Genomic DNA, 15576 nt, shown 5'->3' on the forward strand with positions numbered 1-15576 from the left:
TACTGAACGAATTTGCTACAGTTTTATTACTACAGTATTCACTGTCACATATATTATTTATCGACTCATAAAACACTGTTCGTATCTAACTTCACGGAAGTGAAGTAAGAGGAACCGGGTCCATAAATACCCCCTACCCTCCTCCCTAGGCATTATGCAACCAAGCGAGCTGCGAAAAGAGATCACCACCAATCCAATGGAAGGCGCGCAGCTACTCTTACACGTACGTACGGGGTTGATGAAGATTGCTGCACTACTGCTCCTAGCCCTGCTGTTGGTCGTCCAGGCTGACGACGACAACGTGTAAGAGTGCTAGCTGCGCGCTCTACCAAATTAATCTCGTTTCTTTCTTTCGAGATATATTGCTAGTAATAGTTTCCCTGGATCGATCTAATCTCAGGACCGAATGGAAGCCAAACCAGACAACCGTGACGCTGGCCTTGGACGTGAGTGCACCGGCCAATCGGTACAGGGCGTTCATGTCCGAGATGGAACGCCAGTTGGCCCGGCAGACGACCAGACCCCATATCGAGAAACGACCTGTGCTCGGCGTGCAGAAGCCCAACAGGGAGCCAGATTGTTGGATCTACGTGACCCTCAAGGGCCACGGAGAATCCACGCTTGCCCTTAGGGCAGATAATGTGTACCTTACAGGATTCAAGACACAAGGAGGATCGTGGTACGCGTTCAAGAAAAAAGATCATCTGATCCGTGGGTCGACTGCTCTCAGCTTTGAAGACGACTACAAATCTCTCACTGGCGGGGGCTACAAAGAGCTGGAAAATGTTGTCGTCGGCAAGAAATCGGCCCAGGAGGCACTCGCGATTCTGGCAAACTACAAGCAAGGTTCCATCCCCGAGCAAGAGATCAAGAAGGCATTGACCAGGTTCATCCTGATGCTCTGTGAGGCCGGACGTTTCGCCCCTATCCGTGCAGCCGTCATTGCAGCTTGGGATGAGGAGGGAGGCAAAGTTGACAAAGCCGGCGTTGAGCTCACTGTCAAATGGAGAACCATCTCCTGCGCCTTGCTTGTCTGGGACAAGACCCACAAATGGGGCTCCATCAAAGAAGCCAAAGAGATTGAAACATATGGGGATCCAAAGATGACGAGCCCAAAGGCAGCCGCCGAGAACGTGTACTTCATCCTTCGACCGACAGACACTTGCTCCGACGAGAAGCCGCCGCGCATGTGAACATCATCCTTTGGCCGACAGTATGCTCAGTCGATTACTAGGTGTGCTAGCTAGCTGAGCTGCGCTGACTAATTAAATAAAAATAAAAGATCATCCCTTGTTCGCATATTTGAGCCTTGAGATATTCCTATTGATCTGTATTGTTTATCATTTATTTCCTGCAGTGCTTTGATTTGCACAGCTCATGTAGCTTGCTCTGTTGAAGTTTTCATGCTAGGTTCGTCTTGTAGGTGTTGCAACTGGTATTTGGTCGAACGCTTGCAACAAAAAGAACATCTGCAACGAACGCTTGCAACAAAAAGAACATCTGCAACATCCTCCCCATCTCCTCTTCTTGTGTCCAATCAATGGAGACTGCTGCTTTACCAGTCGGTGCCGCTCGCTCGTCCTTGCGTCATTGCATGGGGCTCGGAGCAGAGTACTCCTCCTTGCACCGCCTTAGCGGCGTTGGAACAGGAATGCACCTGATGAGCAGGAGGTAGCACGGCGATTGGGGAAGAGAAGCATGCACCTACAAGACAAGACGGCTCGCCACTGCTTCGATCCTGATCTGCATTTACGTGCTCTGTGCGGATTGAGTGAAATGGTTTAGATCCGGTTGTCTGGGAGGTGCACTTGCTGTGAATCGTTGGATCAAAGTTGGCTGGTGGATTGCCCGTCCTGCTCATGCTCATTCAGGTTGCCGCCACAGCACCAGCTCATGACCATGCCTCCACCCTCTCATTCATCCCAACTCCATACACAGCTTGCAAGTATCTGCCACTAGAACTGGAAAAAAAAAAACTTATGTACTTCACGATTACTTCAAATATTAATGATTCAGGAGTGGCAGAGGCAAAAATGTATTACATCAACGGAGATATGAAAGAATCTTATATTAAATTGACGTGTGCATAAAAATGTTTATGTAAGGTGGAACCGTGGAAGCACCACAGCTGAGTTCAAAAATCCAAAAGAGGAGCTCCATTAAACTAAGGTGATTGAAAAGTCAAAACAGACACAAGTACATTTTTTTTCCTAATGCACCAGAGCCACCCTAAATTTCCTAGAACGTTTGGTTTGTCGGGAAAAAAAACATTTACCAAAATTTCCCAAGCCAAACAAGATCTGAATACTATTCTGAGTTTTTCAATATTAGTGTTCATGTGTTAAGAAACTGAGAACACAAAGCATCTAACGTCTATATGTAACAAATTCAATTTCCCAACCTAAGCTGAAGTCAGTAACACCCCATCAACAACCAGACCACACTACAATGCTGTATTGCCATAGTGCAATGAAGGACAAACCCTTAGAAAGATATATACAGAAAGAAGATTTCCTTGGACGATCTTGCGGGTGTGGATCAGCAAACAAACAAAGAAATCAATCTATTTATTTACTGCATGACTATTAGAGAATATTGTATAGCCATGCATATTTGTAACCTGTCTAGATTAGCCCCTTTAATTGAGGATCCTGTAAACTTCCTAATCTAGGCTCTTGCCTGACTATATATGAAAAGCCATCCCAGCCTATTAGATTGTGCAGTGATTGCACCATATACTTTCTATTCTACATGGTATCAGTTTCTTTCCTGGCTCCTTCCGCTGCCTAACTGCCGCCGGATTAGTCGCCTCTGCGGCCCGCGCGCAGCGCCGGCTGCCGTCGCCTCTACCTGAGCCACCACTTCCAGCCCCTCGCGCCATCTCTCCTCCGTCGTGTCTACTGTAGCTGCCACTGGCGCTGGCTCCCCTATCGCCGCATCAAATGTCGCCCCTCCCGTCGTCCTCAACCCGTTCTGGACCATCGCCGTCAAGTCCCATGTCCCAGTGCTTCTCGATTTGAAGTCCCCGAACTATACCAAGTGGTCGTCCTTTTCAAGTCCATGTGTGGGAAGTTCGGCCTCATGTCGTACATCGATGGATCCGTGCTGGCACGGTCCGACAACATGAACTAGGAACATGCCGATTATGTTGTTCTCAGCTAGTTGTATGGCTCCGTTGGTGACGACATCCTCGATGCCACCATGGAATCGGATCAGACCCCCCGTGCCCTCTAGGTCGCGATCGAGACGTTGTTTCGCGACAACAAGGAGTCCCGTGCGATCTTCCTCAGCAACCAGTTCCACTCCATCGTGCAAGGTGATCTGACTATTGCAGATTATTGTCAGCGCGTCAAAACCCTAGCGGACTCCCTACGCGACATTGGCCACTCCGTCTCCAACTCGCAGCTTGTCCTCAACCTCTTGTGCAGCCTCAATCCCCGCTACTCTAACACTACCAACAACATCGCCAATGCGACTCCATTCCCTTCTTTTGCCAAGGCATGTTCCATGCTCTCCCTCAAAGAACCACGCCCGGCCAACAAAGTGAAGAATGCCACCAACACCACCCTTCAAGCCTCCTGCGGCCAGGGCGGTTGCCGCTCCACTCAGCAATCAGCGCTGGCCACCAAGAACGGTGCTACCTCGTCTACCAGCGGCAGCCGTAACCACCGTGGCAAGAGCACGGCCAGCAGTGGCACCGACGGCACTAGCACCGCAGTCGGCCATGCGCCGCCTCCTTAGCCGGCTGGCCCCTGGGTTTGTTTCAACCCTTGGGTGCCCCCTGATGCTGCGCAATGACGCTCACCGTATCGCCCTGGCATCCTCGGTGCGACTCCTCAAGTGCACACCATCTTTGTGCCGCCTTAGGTCTCCGCACCCTCAGCATCGTCTTGGGATCAGCAGGGTCTCATCACCGCCCTAAACTAGCTTGCCATCCAGGGAAACAACACCTGGGTGATGGACAGTGGCGCCACCTCCCACATGGGGTCAAACAACAATATAATTCTCTCCCAACCCCTCCCCCCCCCCCATTCAATCATCACTTTTGGTAATGGCTCTCACATCCCTGTCACCTCCCGTGGTCACTTGTTCCTCCACACACCTTCTTCTAAATTCGTGCTCAACGATGTCCTAGTTGTTCCCTCTCTAATCTGTAACCTTCTTTCTGTTCGACAGTTTACTCGTGTTAATAACTGCTGTATAGAATTTGATGCGTTCGATTTTTCTGTCAAGAACACCCGGACACAGCGAGTCACCCTTCGTTGCAATAGTATGGGTGATCTCTACACCCTGCCAGCCACCACCCCCACTGTTGCCAGCGCCCACCTCGCCACCTTGTCTTCGCTCTGGCACCAATGTATCAGTCACACCGGCCATGTCGTCCTTGATACTCTTAATAAGACTTGCTAATTTCTTGTAATAAAGCAGATCGCTCCTTCTGCCACTCATGTCAACTCGGCAAACATGTGTGTCTACCTTTTACTAGTTCCACCTCACGTACCTCTGCTCCTTTTGAGCTAGTACACTGTTTGGCACCCCTCTAAAATCCATTCAGGCGGACAATGGTACCAAATTCGTAAACCACACATCCACCACATTTTTCTCTTCCCACAGCATCGTCATGCACCTCTATTGTCCATATACCTCGCCGCAAAATGGCAAGACCGAGCGAGCCATCTGCACTCTAAACAATGCAATTCGCACACTCCTGTTCCATGCACACATGCTACCCAAGTATTGGGCCAAGGCTCTTGCCACAGCCACCTATCTCCTGAACCAACGCATGTCTTCGTTCGTCCATAATTCCATCCCCTACAAGCTGCTCCATCGCTCCCCGCCTCAGTATAACCACCTCAGTATCTTCGGCTATCTTTGCTATCCCAACATGTCTGCTACTGCTCCCAACAAACTTGCTCCACGCTCCGTGGCCTGTGTTTTTCTCGGCTATCCTTCCTCTCATAAAGGATATCGCTATCTCGACCTCACTACGAAACGTGTCATCATCTCCCGCCATGTTATCTTTGATGAGAGCACATTTTCGTTCACCAACAGTGACCAACCTCATTCTGTTTCACCCCGTCATGACCTGGATTTTCTCAATGACCCTACCATGCCGGTACCTAGCACTATTGCACTAACACCCCCGCAAGTTCCTGGTGCACCAACTCCCCCCCCCCCGGTGTTGAGCTGCTCCATCCATAGTTTCATCCCCTACAAGCTGCTCCATCGCTCCCCACCTCAGTATAGCCACCTTTGTGTCTTCGGCTGTCTTTGCTATCCCAACATGTACGCCATTGCTCCCAACAAACTTGCTCCATGCTCCATAGCCTGTGTTTTTCTCGGCTATCCTTCCTCTCACAAAGGATATCACTATCTCGACCTCACCACGAAACGTGTCATCATCTCCCGCCATGTTATCTTTGATGAGAGCACATCTTCGTTCACCAATAGTGACCAACCTCATTCTGTTTCACCTCGTCACAGCCTGGATTTTCTCAATGAACCTACCATGTTGGTACCTAGCACTACTGCACTGGCACCCCCGCAGGTTCCTGGTGCGCGAGCTCCACCCCCTCCCCCTGTGTCGAGCGATCTCCCTCCTCATCGACTCCGTCGCCCGGTGATGTTGAGCATGGCGTACCTGCTCTGGCCTAGGCTGCGCTACCAACCGGTCCTGCGGGCCATGTCGGCTGCAAAGGTGCCAGTAGCTCCATCAGTAGCCCCCGTGCAGCCGCCTGGGAGGCCTATGCAGAGGCCCTCCACCGAACCTCATCCGATGGTTACATGAGCTCACGCTGGTATTGTGAAACTGGTTGACCGCTGACACTTTCTGCCGTCCACACCTCAATTTCCGCCATACCGGTGAACTATCGCAGCGCCCTCACTGATCCGAATTGGACGATATATTATTCACATGAATAAGCACAAGCATTCCAAATTATCTCGGACCAAGAGGTTCTAAAAAGGAATAACCAGAAATGGATATGCGAAGAATATGATGAACCAATGATACGTACTCTAAGTGTGTGTGTGTGTGTGTTGGCGCCTCCCTTTAAATGATACCTACTCTAAGCATCGTGGAACACACTCGAATGCAACTTCTGCAAAAAGAAAAGGTGAGAACGAGATGGAAGTTGAAAATGTGATGCTACTGCACATGGTAATAACAGTATAACACCAGATGTAATGAACGGAATGCAGCTCCACCCATTGATTCGACCTAGTTGAAATTTCACTCAGCATACATGAAAAATATATTATGCAGGAACAAGAAGCCAAGCCCAACAATTTCCTAGCAGCAAATCAACATACATGCCAAACCACGGGAACCAAACCCTCTTCGCAGAAACAGCAATCACAGTAGAATTTTGTCAAGTACAGGTTACTGACCATTATTTCTAGCTTAGTTCACAGTCACAAGCCACAACTTGCAAACATAGACTTTAGCACAACACCAACAAGCCCAAACCTCTGCTGTTTGGCTCAACTCTCACCAAAAGAATCCATTCCTCAAGAGCCCTCCAGGTTCATGAGCATCTGAATCATTGCAGCTGAGATAGAAAAGCATCCAGCTCTCTCAGCCGTGGTTGATGCAGCAACTTAGGATCGATTGTACTTACAACAACAGGGAAAATAAGGAAATTTAAACTGGAGATGTCTAAATTTAGTTTTTCAGGGAACAATCAGTGCACACAAATATCAAAAGAACAACGCACAAGAGTAGACTAGCTATTCCATTCTTCAAATAACTTGCAACAAACGCATTCTAATCTTCTAGCTGAGCTTCTAAATTTAGTTTTTCAGGGAGCTCCCCCAACCAGCAGGGAGTGTATGGGAAAGACGCTTTTACCCATGTATATTGGTAAGGGCGATCAGTATAGAATTTTGGGAAAAGCTTGCCCAAATCTTGAAGCTTTGAGCTACTCCAATTATAGGCTAGCACTCTGTCCAATTTATCACTCAAGAAGACAACCTCTTTATAAGGATGAAATCCAAGGAAAAGGATATAACTGTCCTTGCTCCTACTTCCAGGTTCGAGAACATTATCATTGTCAGAGTCCCACTCAAATTTCTCTTCCACTATTGCTTCGTTGTTGTCCTCCACAGCAGAATCTTCATCAGAATGTTGAACGACACCTTGCCAATAGTTAAATTGTTGTAAGATCCAAGGTCCATCACATTGTTTGTCAAAGTTCAGATTTGGCAGGATGGGGAAAATGTCTCTGTCATGCTTCAACACCCACTCGGCCTGACCACACGGGTCGTTAAGGAACCAAACCTGAAGTTGGGACCCCTGGAATAATGATGCACAGTATACCCCCTTGATTGATTTTCCTAGATAAAATTCTCGATCTTCGGGCACGTCTGTGGGCAATCTAATTACTCGATACTTATTGTCTGTCAGTGATATTCTGCAATAAAAAAAGAATTAAATAATCTTATCATAAAGCTCAAAACCAAAACCAGAATGATGATGCTAAGGAGTTGGTATCTACCTCATAACAAAACAGTCGGAGCAACATATATAAAGTGCTCCTCGCCAGTAGGCACACTGATGATGGCAATCCCGTACTGACCCAACCATGCCAGGTACCATCCCTGCAGCCTCCCCTTCCCGACCAAATGTCCTCTCCTCCCACGAACCAGTGTTTGATGAAAACACAGGTAGGATCAATGTGGACGGCGGCCATTCAAATTCCTCACATTCGTTCAACTTGAAAGGAACATCGGGCATTATGAACAACTCATAGTTGGGCGACAGGGTGGGGTCAAACACGAGGTAGTGGTCTGTGCGAAAATGCATGCCTGGAGGTGGGGGTTGGGGCAGGGGTGGGGGCGGGGGCAAGAGCGCCCACTGCCTTGTGGCAGGGTTAACCACGCAGTGATCGAGCAAGAGGAGGCCATTGCAATGATCGAGCACGTAGAAGAGGGGCACCACGTCGGGCTCGCCAGGCGCCGTGTAGTCGAGCCGACCGGAGACGGCGGCGCCCGTCGTGGGGCGGGAGAGGAACTGCGTGAAATATAGGTCGAGCAAGTTGAGGAAGATGCCGCCCAGCGAGAGCGGGAGGAGGTCCGCGCGAAGCAGGCGGTGGGCGTCGACGACGCGGCGCCACGACTTGCAGACGCAGCGGGACGCGGCGAGGCCGCGCGGCGCGAGGCGTCGGAGGATGGCCGCGAGCACGTCGTCAGGCAGCGACGGCGCCAGGTCCATCGCCTCCCTTGGCAATCGCCAGAGAGACGACCACAGATCCGGTACGCTCTGCTGGAATTGATGCAGAAAATTGGTGTACATTATGCAATAGAAATTGCATCAGACAAAAAAAAAATCCCATGGAAGGAAACACAAAACACGCAGCCTAGATCTCACCCTCAATCCTTCAGAAGCTTGTGGGGGTGGCCGGAACACAACTGCCCTACACAGTAACAAACGTATAGATCTAAATGAGTTTTGTCATTCCGAAAAATGAAGGATGAAGCTGAACCATTTCTGTACTAACCTTTGTTCCACTCTTCGTTGCGGGATAGCTGCTGGTGGGGGCCGGCGGGGCTCCTGTTGGTGGCAGCGAGTTCGTGGTGGCGGTGGGTTGCTGCTGAAGGGGCTGGGGCGGTCGGGTTGCTGGTGGCGACGACGTAGATATGGGGCGACGATGAATGTGGTTGCAGCGGCCGATTGCTGGCGGCGTAGTTCTGAGCGAGGGAGGGTGCCTGGCGGCGGCTGTTTGCTGATGGCCACGGCGTATAGGCGTGGGTGGCTAGAGGCGGCGGCGGGTTGCTGGGCACGGCGACGTAGGATTTGGCCGATTGATGCTGGGCGGCGGGGAAAGGAGCTGGCCGTGGAGGTTGCTGGTAGTGGCGCTCAGGGTTTTGGACGGCGGAGGTGCTGGTGGTGGCGGGAGATGTGGGGGCCGGGGGTTGGGATCCTTTACGCGTGACGCCTCCCTTGGCGATCGCCGGCGAGACGACCACAGATCCGGTACACGGCTCAACGCGAAATTGGGGATGCCGAGGGCATTTGGGGAGAGCTGGATGGAAATTGATTTGGGGGTGGATCGATCAGTTTTCTTCCCCACAGGACAAGGGTCAACCAAGGGTCAAAGGGCGGAGGTCAGGTTCACTGCCAGGTGGATCCAGGACGTCCCTACCGGTCCACTCTTTCCGGTGGGACTCGGGAGTGGTTAACGGGCCGGGCCAGGCCGGGCCGGGCCGGGCCGGGCCATTAGGCCTCCTTCTTCTTTTAACGATTTCCCAATTATACATTTTTTTTTAGAACGCGCCTTGGCGCGTTGTTTCATTAAGAGGAAAGCAGAAGTACAGATTACACTGAAGGAAACAAAGGGCGGCCAGCGCTAGCGTCGTCCGACAACACGGTAACAAACTAAAACTGACAACACGACCAGTGACGCACTGACCAAAGGAAAACACGACACTAGAGCCAGAGCAGCTGCGCTAGAGGCCTGTTTCCAGCCTGAATCCAGCAGCGACCTTCGTCTCGAACCAGATTACAAAGCTCTTCGGGCAACAGACATGCGCGGTTGAAAGCCCGCCGATTCCTTTCCTTCCAAATGCACCAAGTACCAAGGAGGAATAGGGCGTCGAAACCTTGCCTGGAGACCTTTGGCACTCGTTTGCGAGTCGGTAACCACCAATCGGCCAGCTCCATCTCCGCTTGCGGAGTGAAGCGTTGCAGATTAACGGAATGAAGAAGGTGGAGCCAATTATACATTGCAAGATTTCGTCAAAAACATGAATCTGAGTTCGTTTTTTGAACAAGTTTTGATGAAATCTGGTACTACATTACTCAAGCTATTTTCAGGAATTTTAATTTCAATTATTTTCCATATTTTTCTGAAATTTTCGAATTCCATCGAATTTTGGATCAGATTTTCTACTCAAACAAGATAGGGTTCAAGTCAAGGGCTTATGGGCACAACTACTCGAACAAGGTAGGGTTCAAGTCAAGGACTTTTATAAAGGATTTTGCACCAGGAAATGTTGCTCTGATTGTTTTAACTTTGTGAAGGTCTGCTGTAAGCTCAATTGGACATGTTCAATTATCTTCATTTACAGGTGGAAATAAATTGATGAGGGCAGCCGGTAAGCCCAAGTGCCCAACACAACCTCTGCAATTTAGTATTGAGTTGTGACTGAGGTGACGATCAACGCAGACAGCACGTACCATGATAGGCTCTCCTGCAGAAGAGTTTGTAATGGTGCTAACTTATGGCTAGCCAAAGGCTATCGCACAGCGAATGCACCGGAGAAAATTCAACCCATTTACCTAAGGCATGAATCGCGATGAATCGCGATTTTAACAACCATGCCTCCAAGTGTATGCCTTAACCGCTTAAATCAGGTGAGTGTACCTTTGTTTGGATCACTGGCTTTTGCTTTTTACGAGTGAGTGCTAGTGTGTGCAATTCTAGATCAAAATATTTTTTCAAGAGAAGACATAAATGAAAATAATCAAACATATATAACAGGGATCTAATCTCTTCCCTATTTGGTACAGACCCCGAATTCTCCTGTTGCCACGGGAAGTTCTGCAGGACGGAAGACAAGCATGAGGATCATTCTGGCCTGTCAAGGAGCAATTCAGAGCAGTCCTGAGGTATGGATTTTCCTAGCGTGCTTGCGTGCATGAACGAATTTGCACTTGTTCAGTGGATCAAATTCATCGACTATTTTTTGGTATCTGATTTTGTAATTCCTTACATTACCTTCAGAAAATTGAGCGAACCAATCCAACTCAATCTTAATGTAACCTATGCATGGAAACTATGTAACTTGAATTTCTTGAGAATTTGGGAATATAGAGTACTACGCAGTAGACAATTTATAGTTCTTGAGGTTTGCCTATGATGTATATAATTTTCATTGTTTTTGAGTTCCAGATTAATTTTGGTGGAATTGGATATGCACCTCTGAACATGCTTGGGATTATACAGGTAGTTTTCTTTGTTTCTTTCGTGTCAATTTATTTCCAGTACAAAAACTGAGCTCATTTCTGGACAAATACTTACAGTCTCAGAAGACTGCAGAATTACTTCTTGATCTGAAGGTGAACTGTATTCTATGTAGCCCACAAGTTGCAGCTGTTGATACCGCAACTACTATTTGCGAGGTGACTACAATGTGAACTACCATGAAGTTCAGTTAATCACTTAATTGTATTCCCTTTTATTTTCACACATTATTCAACTGTTCAATCTGATGTCATGGAGTCAAACTGTAGGTCCAAGAGGCTGCAGATTGCTTAGGTGCTGATTGCGTGCCTCGTTATGTGGACATGAAGAAATTGCTAGAACTTGAAATTGATGGTGCCTTTCAAATGAAGCAAAAGGTTAGACCATTTCCGATTTCTCGAGAGTAATTTTACTAGCGCATATATGATTTTTTTAGAAAAGATATATACTCAGCTTTTTATTGAAAGCCAAATAGGGTTTAGGTATCAGTACATCATGCTTGGGATACCGGCTAACCATCAGACACCGAATATTGCAACGGAAAGCTAGCACAGAGTTTGTAACCAAAATCAGCTCACCCTTGAGCCTGCCAAGACAGAAACATGATTAAAGAGCTAGACCTAGATGAGTACTACATCAGAAGCTATCTCATTTCTTGGGAGTAAAAGGATTTGACCATTGCAACATCGTTTCCACAAACTTCTCTACCTTCAGCTTGTCATCCACTTTGAGTAAGAGTCTCCATTTCTGCATGAATGACAATCCAGAGAATAAAACATCAACAGACTTATCTGGGAATTTCTTCTCAATCATCCCCAACCTAAACCTGCAGAAACAATCATCCCCAACCTTTGAGGAACACCCAATTTACTTGGTAGCCATGATTCTAGGAAATCAGCAATAGACTTAGAATTGTCCGCTAGCGCATACATGATTTGAATGTCTTTTATATGTCTTGAAAATTCACATTTGCCTTGTCGAGATATTTTCATGTGCATACCGAACAGGTTGCTTGGAACTAACAGTGTGTGCATTTTTAGGGGAAAATTAACAATTCATTGCTGCCTTTCTGCAGAGCTTTGGGGAAATAGTTCAGTCTGGTTGGCTGGGCAGCATGGAACACAGAACACTCGAGCGGCTATGGGCTCAGTCCAAGGATGCATGGCAAGCCTTGCTAAATGAACTGCCAGATGATAGTATATCGGATAGAGTTCTTGTGGCCGTAGGCCATCCTGCCATTCACGTAGCTGTAATCTGCCGGTGCCTTGATTTACCAATGGAGTACATGTCATCTTTTCATCTAGACGATGGCAGCATGAGTGTCATCGACTTCCCGGATGGACCAAAAGGAAGAGGTGTTGTCAGATGCACAAATTACACAGCCCATCTAGGAAGATGGTCAATACCCATTACACGGCCAACAGAAAATGATGAAGAATTCTAACTTCCGTAAGGTAAACTCTTCCATGTTATTGTATAGCATACTTCAGGAAGCCCATGCTTGTAACTACCTTAGACTATGCCCAAGGGTTTCTCTTCGGGGGCGAAAATCTCGTCGTGAAGGAATTTTTGTTTCAACGGTTTCCTTTCACGATTTTCGTCAAAAAAGGAATTTTCAAGATCATTCCCTTTAGAACGGGATTCTCTCTCCTTTCCTTTCGTGATTCCCTCGAAAATAAACTATTGAAGATGAGAGAAAATAAAGGGAATGAGAACGGAGAAAGGAATCAAGAAGAAAACGAAATGAAGGGAAAATAGTTATGATGTAAATATCATCTCAATATCTATGTACATAAAAGCCTATTTTTCCACACTTGTTAATGCCCAGTTGACTAGCGTTTAGTGTTCTACTGTGTTCTGCACGCTGTGCTTCTGTAGTAAGCAAGCACTCTGCACGCTGCAGCGGTGCAGATTCAGCCATGCCAGTACAATCTGAACTCTGAAGCTTGCAACTGGATTTATCTGTTCGCATGATGTCAAGTGGTTAGAGTGACATGGGTTCATGGACCGAGATGGGACTGACAAAAGTCGTTGCCGTCAGCAATCTTCGTGGAGGAAGGCACTCACAGTCACAGGCATGAGCATGCCACGCGTCTTTCTCCTGCCACGTGTAGCTCTTCATTCTGTAACAGCACGGCACTCTCTGCAGGCCACAGCAATCCTCCAGCTCTGCGGGTCTGCCGAGTTTGCTCCGTTCCCTACGGTCCTACAACTGCAAGGTTCCAATGGATTCAGCGCCACACCAGGTATCGAAATGCCATCACGATTACTCCTTGCCGGCCGCGGCATCCGGCAACGGCCTCTACACCGGCCGGCCAAGAAGCACAGCCGCCGGGGAGTCCGACGATGCCATCCTCTTCCTTGCCGTCCCGGCAGGCTGGCTCATCCGGCTGGTCGCCTTCCTCGGGGAGCTCGTCGCCTCTGCCATCCTCAGCCTCGTCCTCCCTATGGCCGCTCCCGTCGCCGTGTTGCGCGCCCTTCCTGCGGTGGTCGCCTCTAACCTCCGGCGCGCGGCCTTTGGGCTGCTCGCCGCGGCGTGCGCCTTTGCTGTCCTTGCCTGTGCGCTATTCGTGTCCGTGCTGCTCGGCTTTGTTCTTGTCCGGCACTGGGTTGAGGAGCCGGTGACCGTGCGCCAGCCGCTCTACTTCGACTACACCGAGCCGCAGCCTAGCGCCGCGGTGGCCCTTGGTGGTGCGGCGCTGCCGGCAGAGCACTCCGTGAGGGTATCAATGGCGCTGCTGCTGCCCGATTCCTACCACAATCGCGAGGTTGGCATGTTCCAGGTATATGCACATGCCTATCACTTAATTTCCGATCCAAATTTCTTGGAGCTAACCATTTCGTTTGCTGAAAAATTGCATCTCATGTTAAACTCGTTCCCTGTAGATTAAAGCAGAGGCAATCTCTGTAACTGGAATCGCCATGGCATCCGCTACACAGCCATACATGCTAAGGTACAAGAGCGCCCCTGTCCGGCTGGCGCAGTCGGCCGTGATGTGTGTTCCACTCACGCTGGGCATGCGCAGCGAGAGCCAGACTGCAATGCTCGAGGTGCTGCGCTATAGGGAAGGCCATGGCCGTCAGAAGAGAACCGGGCTCGTCAGAGTTTCGCTGCAGCCAAGAGCTAGTACAGTACAGCTGCCCCAGGTGTACAAAGCAGAGATCATTGTGCAGACAACTCTTCCGTGGACGAAGGGCCTGGCACGCAGCTTGAAATGGACACTATCCGTGTGGGTGTCCTTCTCTGTCTATGCTGTCCTAGTTGTTCTTGCCGTTTGTTGGGTCCGGCCCCTTGCTCTATCTGCACGAAATAGGAGGTTATCTGAGCTTCAGGTCAATGGAAAGGCGGCTTCTGATTTGGGTAGAGGAGATTTTGGTGGGAGCCAAAGCATGGAATTGTCTCAAGGTGTTATTGTGAAGTGGAGGGAGAGGAGAAGCAAGAGGAAAGCACAATTTCGAACGCAAATCCATGGAGGCAGTGTGGAGCCCGAGTTCGCCGGAGGTTCAACTTCTAGTGTTGCGGTGGTGGAGACCGGTGAGGTCACTAATGATCCTTGACCGTCCGTTTGTGCCCTGTCATCGGTATCTGAGATCAACTAGTTCGATCAAAGCAGTTGCTGTGAAGTTTGTGTTTACGGTTACCGCCAACCTTCTTTATATGATCTAAATGGCTTCTATACGAAATTACAAACGATGCAAATAATGACAAAAAGCATGTATCGATGAATAAACTGCTAGGTTGTTCATGGAATTTGTGTTCCTTATATATGTCTCTCCCTAAAAGGCTTTGTTGTTGTTGTTGTATTCATGTAGCTCCCACGCTTTAGTTGTGTGGGGGACCTCTATTTGCAGGAAATTGTGGAGTGTCCCCTTCGTGGTTACAGATGTTGCACATAAGAGAATGGATCAGCATGTTTCTACTTTCTACAGGCCAGTATTTCTTAAGTTAAGTCACTCTCTCAGTAATCTGTGTATTTTACACCCCCTCTAGCCAATAAATTATCCAGTTCGAATCGTTTGCTTTCCTGCAATTATGTATTCATTAGCCCTTCTTATTTCTGTTCTTTTGTTGGGTAGGATGTAGACAGGGAAGAACAGCTGATTTGTTAGATAGGTCCTAATTATTACAGGTGCTGAATATTCTATAAGATGGGACCATTGTGTGCTTTAGGCAACTAAGTTGTCAGAACTCTATTAGTTCAGAAATAGTAAGGGTATTTTTTTTTTTGAAAAAATCAAATTTTGTGTACTTTAATTAACATTTAATCAAATTATAAAAATGTCTAGTGTATAAAATTATACAACGGGGTTCACAATTCAAAATGATTTCACACTATATAGTTTTTATAGCTATAAATGATATATTTTGTAAGAAAATCTTAGTCAAAATCCAACTTTGAAGATCGAGCAAAAAAAAATACATCTACTATTTCTGAACGAAAGGAGTAGACCCTAATCTTCTTACTAATCTCTTAAGGTGTATTTGGTTGGAGAACGATGTTGAATGGGATAGGGTCATCTATATTTTTTGTTTGTTTGGATGGGTGGTATGAGCCAGTTTTCTGTTTGGTTGGTGGGATTAGAGTAGATAGGATGAGTCAATTTCCTGTTT

General features: G+C 48.1%; 4 protein-coding genes across 7 annotated transcripts; 3 read left to right on the forward strand and 1 right to left on the reverse strand.

The window, feature by feature from the left end:
- Nucleotides 1-238: 238 nt before the first annotated feature.
- On the forward strand, nt 239-1195 carry LOC133887258 (protein synthesis inhibitor I-like). The gene is made up of 2 exons (XM_062327199.1): nt 239-303; nt 401-1195. Exons 1-2 carry the CDS (start codon nt 239-241, stop codon nt 1191-1193), a joined length of 858 nt encoding a protein of 285 aa, XP_062183183.1. The 3' UTR covers nt 1194-1195.
- Nucleotides 1196-6488: 5293 nt separating this feature from the next.
- LOC133886621 (uncharacterized) lies at nt 6489-9082 on the reverse strand. 4 transcript variants are annotated; one of them, XM_062326350.1, is made up of 4 exons: nt 8499-9081; nt 8369-8414; nt 7497-8260; nt 6489-7412 (listed from the first exon to the last, which is right to left on the reverse strand). In XM_062326350.1, the coding sequence occupies exons 3-4, from the start codon at nt 8210-8212 to the stop codon at nt 6767-6769; spliced, it is 1362 nt and encodes a 453-aa protein (XP_062182334.1). In that variant the 5' UTR covers nt 8213-8260; nt 8369-8414; nt 8499-9081; the 3' UTR covers nt 6489-6766. The 4 variants fall into 4 exon arrangements, with proteins under 4 accessions (XP_062182334.1, XP_062182333.1, XP_062182332.1 ...); XM_062326349.1 differs by having other exon boundaries at nt 7497-8263; nt 8499-9080; XM_062326348.1 differs by having other exon boundaries at nt 7497-8414; nt 8499-9082.
- A 682-nt stretch (nt 9083-9764) lies between these two features.
- On the forward strand, nt 9765-12478 carry LOC133886624 (2-carboxy-D-arabinitol-1-phosphatase-like). The gene is made up of 5 exons (XM_062326353.1): nt 9765-10354; nt 10511-10946; nt 11024-11122; nt 11234-11341; nt 12040-12478. Exons 2-5 carry the CDS (start codon nt 10857-10859, stop codon nt 12406-12408), a joined length of 666 nt encoding a protein of 221 aa, XP_062182337.1. The 5' UTR covers nt 9765-10354; nt 10511-10856; the 3' UTR covers nt 12409-12478.
- Nucleotides 12479-13147: 669 nt separating this feature from the next.
- On the forward strand, nt 13148-14697 carry LOC133886622 (seipin-1-like). The gene is made up of 2 exons (XM_062326352.1): nt 13148-13747; nt 13851-14697. The coding sequence occupies exons 1-2, from the start codon at nt 13190-13192 to the stop codon at nt 14520-14522; spliced, it is 1230 nt and encodes a 409-aa protein (XP_062182336.1). The 5' UTR covers nt 13148-13189; the 3' UTR covers nt 14523-14697.
- The last annotated feature ends 879 nt before the right edge of the window (nt 14698-15576 follow it).

Source organism: Phragmites australis, chromosome 12, assembly GCF_958298935.1.
Source record: "Phragmites australis chromosome 12, lpPhrAust1.1, whole genome shotgun sequence".
Lineage (NCBI taxonomy): Eukaryota > Viridiplantae > Streptophyta > Magnoliopsida > Poales > Poaceae > Phragmites > Phragmites australis.

Coding starts and splice junctions, on each gene's coding strand:
- LOC133886621 (XM_062326348.1), bottom strand. CDS start 8,293: ATGTACACCAATTTTCTGCATCAATTCCAGCAGAGCGTACCGGATCTG. Junction 7,413..7,496: donor TCCGACTGTTTTGTTATGAG/GTAGATACCAAC, acceptor TTTTTATTGCAG/AATATCACTGACAGACAATA.
- LOC133886622 (XM_062326352.1), top strand. CDS start 13,190: ATGGATTCAGCGCCACACCAGGTATCGAAATGCCATCACGATTACTCC. Junction 13,748..13,850: donor GCGAGGTTGGCATGTTCCAG/GTATATGCACAT, acceptor CGTTCCCTGTAG/ATTAAAGCAGAGGCAATCTC.
- LOC133886624 (XM_062326353.1), top strand. CDS start 10,857: ATGATGTATATAATTTTCATTGTTTTTGAGTTCCAGATTAATTTTGGT. Junction 10,947..11,023: donor ACATGCTTGGGATTATACAG/GTAGTTTTCTTT, acceptor AAATACTTACAG/TCTCAGAAGACTGCAGAATT. Junction 11,342..12,039: donor CCTTTCAAATGAAGCAAAAG/GTTAGACCATTT, acceptor GCCTTTCTGCAG/AGCTTTGGGGAAATAGTTCA.
- LOC133887258 (XM_062327199.1), top strand. CDS start 239: ATGAAGATTGCTGCACTACTGCTCCTAGCCCTGCTGTTGGTCGTCCAG. Junction 304..400: donor CAGGCTGACGACGACAACGT/GTAAGAGTGCTA, acceptor ATCTAATCTCAG/GACCGAATGGAAGCCAAACC.